The sequence below is a fragment of the Carcharhinus amblyrhynchos genome, chromosome 11 (assembly GCF_965287045.1).
Source record: "Carcharhinus amblyrhynchos chromosome 11, sCarAmb.v2.hapA, whole genome shotgun sequence".
Taxonomy (NCBI): Eukaryota; Metazoa; Chordata; class Chondrichthyes; order Carcharhiniformes; family Carcharhinidae; genus Carcharhinus; species Carcharhinus amblyrhynchos.
The window spans coordinates 91275777-91286559 of NC_137334.1; the positions used below are offsets into that span (position 1 = coordinate 91275777).

The 10783-nt window shown below is 42.6% G+C and overlaps 1 protein-coding gene across 1 annotated transcript in view; it reads left to right on the forward strand.

Moving 5' to 3' along the window:
- Nucleotides 1-5535, forward strand: part of stk16 (serine/threonine kinase 16) — a 30769-nt gene extending 25234 nt beyond the window's left edge. The window contains exon 8 of the mRNA XM_080199549.1: nucleotides 186-5535. Within this exon, the coding sequence (XP_080055675.1) occupies nucleotides 186-324 (139 nt within the window). The 3' untranslated portion in view covers nucleotides 325-5535. The remainder of the gene's footprint in view (nucleotides 1-185) is intronic.
- Nucleotides 5536-10783: the final 5248 nt, after the last annotated feature.

Genomic DNA, 10783 nt, shown 5'->3' on the forward strand with positions numbered 1-10783 from the left:
CCCTGGAGCTATGAGGCAACAATGCTAGCCACTGTGCCACCATGCCGTCATAGTTATTTACACCACAGAATTACTGGTAACCCCCAAATGTGAAGCTGGGGAACCAGGAAGTTATGGCCCACGGATGTGTTTGTGTGTCATTGCCATTGTGAACTGAATGCTCCACTGCTCCTTTTATATTATAGGTACACACAGGCCCTGCAACATCTGCTAACCTCTACAATGGTTACTAATCCCCAAGAGAGACCAAATATTACCTGGGTGCTGAATCAGACTGAACAGCTACTGTCTGTAGGAGACGTCCAGGAGACTAAATTAACCTGATCTCGGCAGCCTGAATTGGAGAGCTCGTTCATCCTCGGGAACACCTCAAGTTTATCGGCTGTCGGACCTTTGACACTGCTGCACAAAAAGAAGCATAATAATATCCTACCATCAGCAACTCTGGCAATGGGACAGGATGGGGCCTCACGTGTTTATTTCCTTCCTGAATCATATCTGCTTGACTTCTAAGATTTTAATTTGGAGGAGCGGGAGAAAGAATTGCACATTTTTCTTCTTTCCAAAGGCAATCAGCTGCACATTTTACTCTGTTATCTCTTCCCGTGCTTTCTCATGTTTGTTCATTTGAATCACTGTTCACCCACCAAACGCAGAGGTATTTTCTTTCTTGTGCTCTTTGAAGAACCTTGGAAAATCCTGGATAGTTTTACTAGTTTGAGGCAAAAAAGGTGGGGGTGTGCTGTTCCTCGGCTATGTCTTGAATGAATTTTAATGAGAGTAATGATTGCTAGTGCCTGAAGTAGCCAGTGTTCACCTTCTGCCGTCAGTCTGATGGGAAATGTCTGGTCTATCTATCTATCTATGCTGTGAGGAAGACTAATTTAAATCTTGGTAACCAGATGGCAGTGGCTAGCCATGATTCACCTCTCATTATTCTAATTTATGCTGGACATCCAGCAGTGTATGGCATGAACTTGACTGCATGTGGTGACCAGCAAGAATGGAGATTGTTGAGGAATTTTCACAAAGCCATTACAGGATGTGGACATTGGCTCGCTAAGTCAGTATTTATTGCCCATCCCTAGATGCCCCTGGGAAGGTAGTTGAGCTGCCTTCATCCCCTTTAATCACTGCTGTAAATGGCTGAGGTTGATTGTATGCAAATAATTTGTGTTATGTAACTGTCCTCCACTCACTGCATTTTGCTGGACAAATAATCCCACTATATTTGGATGACTCTGTTTTCTGGAGTGTGAGTCAGGAGCTCAGACTCTGAAATCCTACCTCCTACTCCAATTCATTGATTAACACTGTGGTATATTCACTGTACATATTCTTTTGATTTGCATCAACTCCACCAATGTTGCCAAATTGACAAGAAAGTGCAGGTTCAAGAGGTGACCTTGCACTGCTAATCCTGCAAGTTGACCACAGAAAGGGCATTCAATTTATAAGGGAAAAATCACATACAGCCAGCTGGTCTGCCATTTTCATGTGTGTAACTGAAAGGACTATCTTGATAATCTTAAGTTCCAGCAGAAACCCTTTTATCCTACCCCACCGAAGTTTGCAATGATTCTACAAGACACAGTTAACCTTGCCATGTTGGGCAGTGGATTGTTCCTAATTAGAGCTTTGTAACTCACCTGTCCTTCCTTTGCATCATCAGGGAAATGGAGGTTTGCCCTGCCCATCCTTCCCACCGTTATTCCTATGGAATTGTGCACTGGCACCTGCTAAAGAGCATTTGGCAATTCCACATAGGGACTGGTTATCTTCCTCTTTACCCCAAGGAAAGAGATAATTTGCTTCCATTGAGAACCAAAGTGGTGTGAGTATGTTTGTTAACCAATCAAGTTGAAATTGGACAGGCTCTGTGAGCTGCTAAAATGGCCGAAGACTTCCTGCAGCCCTCCCACCCCTTGTTCTCCCACCCCTCAAATCAGACAAACACAGTAAAAACACCAGAGCAGAAACAAACCATTAATGTTTTCCTCAGTGTCTTGTTGCCCTTGAGGAAATTATCAATTCCCATTCCATCTCTGTGGTCATTTCTTTCTGTGCCCGCTTATATAGACCTTTTACCAACTGTTTTCCAAACCCCTGAGTGTGCCTCCTCAAAATGGACAATTTTTTTTAAAGTAAAATCAAACTGTCCCAACACCAGCTCGCCACACGATGCTTCCTGCTCACTTCCGCAAGTGAAAACATGAATCCGTGACGTCTCTCCAATTTTGTAATGGTGAATGTCTCATTTCCTGATCAGAATGCTGCTCTTACATTTGACTTGTGTGAAACAATAAGTGTCTTTCTTCACACCTCTAACCCTCGCAGCTGCAGCAACTCTAAGCCGCAGCGTTTGTGGTGAGTCAATAGAAAATGGCACCAGAGATTATTTTAAAAGATACAGAAGGCCTGGATTGATTTCTGGGCTTTATTTTCTAATTCATAAAGCTAGAATTGGATAATTAATTTGTCATCATCCCCAGTACTACAAAACAGAATTAGCAGTGTTTGTCAGATAAGAGTTTTGTTGAGACAATGATGACTTGTATTCTCTATTATTAACAACAGCACAGAACACTGTACTACAATGATGGAAAAGTGGGAATTTAGAAACAAGAGTTAACATTTCAGGTTGATCACCATTCACCAGGACTCAAAGATATTAGAGATGAACAGCAGTTAAACATCTACTGAGACGGACAGTAGAGGGACAGGTAAAGAATAAAAGGGGTGGCACAGTGGTTAGCACTGCTGCCTCACAGCGCCAGGGACCCGGGTTTGATGGCTTGGGTCACTGTCTGTATGGATTTTGCACATTCTCCCTGTGCTTGCATGGGTTTCCACCAGGTGCTCCGGTTTCCTCCCACAGTCCAAAGATGTGCAGGTTAGATGGATTGGCCATGCTAAATTGCCCCTTAGTGTCAGGGGGACTAGTCAGGTTATGGAGATAGGGTCTAGGTGGGATTGTGGTCGGTGCAGACTAAATGGGCCATATAGCCTCCTGCAGCGTAGGGATTCTATTAAAAGAGCTGCGATGTGGCGAATATTACTTGTAACTTACATTATAAAATAGTACAGCAGAAAAACAGACCATTCAGCCGAATGAATCCATCTTAGTCCTTTCAAAGAGCAGCCCAGTTAGTCCCACATTCCTGCTCTTCACCCATAACCCTGTAATTTATTTCTCAATTTAGGCATCTATCCAGTATATTTTTGAAAGCTACTATTTGAATCTGTTCACCAATCACTTTAAATCTCTGCCCTCTGGTAGTCAACCCTTCAGTTATTAGAAACAGTTTTCCTTTAGTTAGGCCACCTAAATCCTTCACAATATTGAACATCTCTAACAACCATCTGCCCTTAAGAAAGACAAGAAGTCCAGAATATTGTGTAAATATGAAAAGGGAATCCTTGATTGCTAAAGTTAAAAGAGGATGCCGAGGTGCACAGTGAAACCTGTCAGTGCCTAAATATAAAAGCAGGTCAATTTGGCCCAAAGGTCCCAGCGTTTTATTAGACTTTCTCTCAGTCTATCCTGCAGGTTTGGATAGGAGGCAGGAGCAAGCAGTGGAATTAATTGGATAAGTCTGCCAAAGAGATGGCACAGGCACAATGGGCTGAATGGCCTCCTCTGTGAAGTGCTGTTGAATGAGGAAGGTTTATTCAAACCGTTCAAGGTTTATTTAGCAACATTACAATCGAACATTTTTAGAAACCTTTTCATAAATCAAAAACACCTGTGAATGGGATAAAAGAATATCGTACAGTGAGAGCAAGGTTATAGCCATTGTTAAGTTGCTTTATATTTTCACTTTCTGTTTTTCCTCTTGTGAGGTTAGAATCAGACCTTTCAAAAATAATCTGCCCAATAGATACATAGAAGGTAGGAGCAGGAGGAGGCCATTTGGCCCTTCAAGCCAATATTACAGCTTTAAGAGCAGTAATTTATCAAAAATTTATTTTTTTAAATGCTGCCATATGTCTAGCAAAGTACCACCCAACAGTCTTGTCACATTTGTTTGCTGCATTTTGCTCTGCACAAAATGACCACCATATTTGCCTATGTAACATCGCCTCTAATTCATTGTAGGAAACACTTGAGATTTAAGATAAGTTCTCTAGCTTTAAGGCATATCCAGCATGGATCATCGCAAGCTAACCATATTAGTTTGCATCTAATTTCATTCCATAGTCACAACCTTGACTTCCCTTAAACTGATTAACTTGATGCAACATTGATGAATGTCTGCATGGGCTTCAGTCTTATTCTGTAGCTTAAGCTCCCATCCAACCCAAAATGCCTTGTGCTTTTTTGCACAGTTCCATCTGTGTTATGTGTAACTTAATCACTGCAATCCAGGTATTGGGTTTTTAAGATGTTTGCATGTTTTTAAGATGTAACTAGAATAGTTTTAAATTGCCTGATTAGCGTGATGTTTTGAGCCTTCTCTGTATCTTTCGTCGAACTTAGTATGGGATCTCTCTTTCCTTATATTTGAGATTTGGTTTATTTTCCCCCACCCTCATCATGTTTTGAAGTGTGAAACTGTGTTGTCCGATAACTGCAGGTGAAGCAAGGTGACATTGAAAATGAATCCACACTGAAAAGTAAGATTACAATTGGCAGGTTGGTCAAGCGTTTGTGGAATGTTCTGGCCAAAACGCTTCTCCTTTTGCATTCTTGCTGGAATTGCCGTGTGGTTTATTGAACTGAGGCACTGAAGTTCCAGAATTACATTCCTCTCAGGTATCAACTCATGTAAAAAGAAGAGAAATAGAATGCGATAAACATTTGTACGTTGGCATCCTATTATTTGACGGCTGTTGTGCTTTTTTTGTGAATTGCTAAGCATATATGTTTTACCTCAATTTAGGAAATTAAAGCTGCAATGTTGGGAAAATCCAAGGTTTAACATGTAGATTTTGAATTCATTGATGTATTTTCTGTTACAAAGACTGATTTTCTTTTGACTTGTTGTGTCAGAAGCTTAAATGGATATAGCATGACTTAGCACACAATCTCACAATGATAGGTTGATGCCACAAAGGGGCCTTTGCTGAGTTGGAGCTCTGGGTAGTTTGAAAGTGATCGGAAATCGTTTTTTCCTCCCAGATCGTGGAATAAGGACATGACTGTGACGTCCAATCCAATCCCTTTATCCCCTCCCTTCCTTTTATGGTAACCATATCATTACCTTCCCTCATTGCACAGTTGACCAATTATGTAATCCTTGCTGTTGAGCAGGATGGGTTAAACTTCTGTTTCCTTTTGACAGTGTGTATGTTTAGTGCAATAACTCAAGAAATTCTCTGCATCCCTGAAACTACACTGCATTTGTTAACAATGGGTGTGGGTTTAGTATGAATTTAACTCAACTCATAGGACTGTTGGGGATTGCATTCCTGAAAGATTTTGTTTTTGGTCAAGTCTTGTTTTAGTCCTTTAAAGTTTATTTTAATCATAGTTCCTGTATTTTATTTTTGAGATATGGAGAATTTAAAATAAAGTATTGACTTTGCACTTTATTCAGTCCTATGTGTCTTTTTTATCTAGAGAAAGCTGATGTCATTATTAAGAAGAGAAAGCACCTGTTTGCGTTCTTCTAGATTAACCTTCCCTGTTGTAGAGTGAGAAACTATACAGAAAGCGCCGGTAAGCTGGCACTGTTGAAATGTTGAAGATGAAATTGTTGCAGAAACCCAGCTGGGTTTCACTAATGTCTTTTAGGGAAGGAAACCTGCAGTCATTTCCTGATCTGACATAAGAACATAAGAAATAGGAGCAGGGGTAGGCCATCTAGCCCTTCGAGCCTGCCCCGCCATTCAATAAGATCATGGCTGATCTGTTGTGGCTCAGTTCCACTTTCCCGCCCTCTCCCCATAACCCTTAATCCCCTCTCTTATCAAGAACCCATCAACCCGCTTCTTAAAAATATTTAGCGAGGCAGCCTCCACCACTTCAACGGGCAGAGAATTCCAGAGATTCACCACCCTTTGAGTGAAGAAGTTCCTCCTCAACTCCGTTCTAAACCGCCTCCCCTTTATCTTGAGGCTGTGCCCCCTAGTCCTACTGTCTTTTTTGAGCGGCAAGAGTCTCTCCACCTCTATCCTATCCATCCCATTCATCATCTTATACGTCTCAATGAGATCTCCCCTCATTCTTCTAAACTCTAACGAGTACAAGCCTAGTTTATTCAGCCTCTCCTCATAGCTCAATCCCCTCAACTCCGGTATCAGCCTAGTAAACCTCCTCTGCACTCCCTCCAGGGCCAAAATATCCTTGCGCAGGTGCGGCGCCCAAAACTGCACACAGTACTCCAGCTGCGGCCTCATATGATTCCTACATATGATTCCAGACCCACAGCAATGTGGTTGACCCCAAACAACCTGTGTTGGATGAGCAAGACTCTGCTCAAGAACAATGAGGGATGTGCAACAAATGCTGGCCTTGTCAGTGACACCCAAATCCCAGAAGCACCTAAAGAAAAAGAATGATTAGGGAAATTAATAAGGTAGGTAGAGAGAAAATATTACTTCAGGTGATGAGACAGCAAGTTTCTCAACTTTAAAATTAAACCCAAGCCTTCCAGGGGTGATGTCAGGAAGCAACTTCTTCACACGCAGTCCTAACGATCTGGAACTTCTCCCCCCACCTAGAAAATCAATTGAAAATTTTATAACTAAGGGTTACAGAAGTAAAGCAGTAGATGAAGTTGAAATGCAAAACAGCCATGGTCTAATTACATTGCAGATCAAGCTTGAAGGGCTGAATGGTCTACACTTTTTTAAGATTCATTTTTACAGGATGCCCCTAATTGTCCTCAAGGAGATGGTGGTGAGCCATCTTCCCAAAATGCTGTAGTCCTTGTGCTGTTGGTACGTTCTGTGCTGTTTGTCAGTGAGCTACAGGATTTTGACCCAGAGGCAGTGAAGGATCGGTGATATATTTCCAAGTCAGGACGGTTTGTAACTTGGATGATAAATTCCAGGTGGTGGTGTTCCCAAGTACCTGCTGGTTTTGTCCCTCCTGATGGTTGTGGATTTGGAAGGTGCTGCTGAAGGAGCCTTGGTGAGTTCCTGCAGTGCATTTTGTAGACAGTGCACACTGAGCTATTGTTCTTTGGTGTTGGAGAGAGTGAATAGCACCCTTTCCACAAACAATCAAGTGGGCTGCTTTGTCCTGGATGGTGTCAAGCTTCTTGAGTGTTGTTGGAGCTGCACTCAGCAAGTGAAGAGTAATTCATCACACTCCTAATCTACGCTTTGTGGATGTGGACAGGCTTCGAGGAGTCAGGAGGTGAGTTACTCACCGCTGGATTCCCAGCCTGTGACCTGGTCTTGCAGCCACAGTATTTCTATGGCTAGTCTGGCTTCAGGATATTAACAATGGGGGATTTAATTATGATAATACAACTGCGTAATGGTAGGATTCTGTCTTGTTGGAAATGGTCATTCTCTGGCATTTGTGTGGCATGAGCGTTACTTTTCATTGACTGGTTAGCCCAAGACTGGCTATTATCCAGGTCTTGCTGCATTTGGACATGGACTGCTTCAGTATCAGAGGAGTTGCAAATGATGTGGAATGTTGTGTAATCGTCAGTGAACATCCCCACATCTGACCTTATGATGGTAGGAAGGTCATTGATGAAGCAGCTGAAGATGGCTGAACCCAGGACACTACCCTGAGGAACTCCTGCAGTGATTTCCTGGTACTGCGATGACTGACCTACTACTACAGTCATTATCCTCTGTGCCAGGCATGACTTCAACCAGCAGAGGGTTTTCCCCTGATTCTCATTAACACCAGTTTGCTAGGGCTCCTCGATGTCACACTGTGATGTGCATGTCCACTATGACTCTCTCTAACTTCTCCAGATGCACCATAGAAAATATTCTTTCTGGCTGTATCACAGCTTGGAATGGCTCCTGCTCTGTCCAAGACCACAAGAAACTACAAAGGGTTGTGAACAAAGCCCAGTGCGTCACTCAAACCAGCCTCCCACCCACTGACACTGTTTAACTTCCTGCTGCCTCGGAAAAGCAGGCAGCATTATTAAGGACCTTACGCAGCATGGACTTGCTCTCTTTCACCTTCTTCGGGAAAAAGATACAAAAGCCTGAGGACACGTACCAAATGACTCGAGAGCTGCTTCTTCCCTGCTGCCATCGGAGTTTTGAATGGACCTATCTTACATTAAGTCGATCTTTCACTATACCCCAGCTATGACTGTAACACTACATTCTGCACTCTCTCCTTCTCCATGTACAGTATGCTTTGTATAGCACAAGAAACAATGCTTTTCACTGTATACTAATACATGTGACAATAATAAATCAAATCAAACCATTTACTTTATCAATCCCTTTTAAAATTTTATATACCTCGATCAGATCCCCTCTCATCCTTCTCCTAATCTCCAGTGAGTATAAGACCAAACTGTTTAATCTCCCCATAAGACAACCCTTTCATCCCTGGATGAACTGCCTCCACTGCCAACACATCTTTCCTCAAATAAGGAGACAAAATAGTGATGTATGGAGAGAATTCTACCTTTTTAGGGCTTAGGCAACTGAAGGAAACGGGACAATTTGGGAAAAGGAGCTGATGGAGATACAACAGGGGCCAGCAATCTAATTTCATGATGTTATAGAGTCATAGACATTTACAGCATGGAAACAGGCCCTTCGGCCCAACTTGTACATGCCACCTTTTTTTTAAAACCCCTGAACTAATCCCAGTTGCCCGTATTTGGCCCATGTCCCTCTATACCCATCGTACCCATGTAGCTATTGAAATGCTTTTTAAAATATAAAATTGTACCAGCCTCTACTACTACCTCTGGCAGCTTGTTCCAGGCACTCACCACCCTGTGTGTGATAAAATTGACCCCTGGATACTTTTGTATCTCTCCCCTCTCACCTTAAACCTATGCCCTCTAGTTTTAGACCCCCCTTCTTTTGGGAAAAGATATTGACTATCTAGCTGATCTGTGCCCCTCATTATTTTATAGACCTCTATAACATCACCCCTCAGCCTCCTATGCTCCAGAGGAAAAAGTCCCAGTCTATCTAGCCTCTCCTTTCTAACTCAATCCATCAAGGTAGCATCCTAGTAATCTTTTCTGCACGTTTTCTAGTTTAATAATATCCTTTCTATAATAGGGTGACCAGAATTGCACACCGTATTCCAAGTGTGGCCTTATCAATGTCTTGTACAACATCAACAAGACATTCCAACTGCTGTATTCAATGTTCTGAAAGATGAAATCAAGCATGCCGAATGCCTCGTTCACCACTCTGTCCACCTGTGACTTCATTTTCAAGGAGCTATGAACATGTACCCCTAGATCTCTTTGTTCTGTAACTCTCTCCAACGCCTCACCATTAACTAAGCCCTGCCCTTGTTCAATCCACCAAAATGCATCACCTCACATTTCTCTTAATTAAACTGCATCTGCCATTCGTCAGTCCATTGGCCCAATTCATCAAGATTCCGTTGCAATTGGAGATAACTTCCTTCACTGTCCACTATGCCACCAATCTTAGTGTCATCTGCAAACTTACTAACCATGCCCTCATATATTCTCATCCAAATCATTAATATGAGTGACAAATAACAGTAGACCCAGCACTGACCCCTGAGGCACACCGCTGGTCACAGTCCTCCAGTTTGAAAAACAGCCCTCTACAGCCACCCTCTGGCTTCTGTCAAGAAGCTAACTTTGTATCAATTTACATTCCTCACCCTGGATCCCGTGAGATTTAACCTTATGCAACAATCTACCATGTGGTACCTTGTCAAAGGCCTTGCTAAAATCCATATACACAACATCAACTGCACTGCCCTCATCTGCTTCTTGGTTACCCCTCAAAAAACTCAGTCAAATTTGTGAGACATGATTTTCCATTCACAAAGCCATGCTGACTGTTCCTAATCAGTCCTTGTGTCTCTAAATCCCTGTAGACCCTGTCTCAAAATACCTTCCAACAAGTTACCCACCACCTATGTGAGGCTCACCGGCCTGTAGTTCCCAGGCTTTTCCCTGCAGCCCTTTTTAAACAAAGGCACAACGTTTGCCACTCTCCAATCTTCAGGCACGTCACCCATGACAATTGATTATTCAAATATCTCGGCTAGGGGCCCTGCAATTTCCTCTATAGCCTTCCACAATGTGCTGGGATACACTTCATCATGTCCCGGGGATTTATCTACCTTGATGCACTTTAAGATTTCCAGCGCCTCCTTGTCTGTAATATGTACGCTCCTCAAGACATCACCATTTCCCCAAGTTCCCTAACGTCCATGCTTTTCTCAACAGTAAATACTGATGAGAAATATTCATTTAGGATCTCACCCATCTCTTGTGGATCCGCACATAGATAACCTTGTTGATCCTTAAGAGGCCCTACTCTCTCCCTTGTTACTCTTTTGCCCTTTATGTATTTGTAGATGCTCTTTGGATTCTCCTTTGCCTTATCTGCCAAAAGAATCTCGTGTCCCATTTTTGCCCTCCTGATTTCTCTCTTAACACTACTCCTACATCCCCTATTTTCTTCAAGGGATTCACTTGATCCCAGCTGTCTATACATGTCATGTGCCTCTTTCTTCTTCTTGACCAGGGTCTCAATATCCTGAGTTATCCAGGGTTCCCTACTTCTGCCAGCCTTGCCCTCCACTCTAAGAGGAATGTGTTTATCCTGAACCTTGGTTAACACACTTTTGAAAGTATGCCACTTACCAGACATCCGTTCGCCTTCGCACAGACTCCCCCAA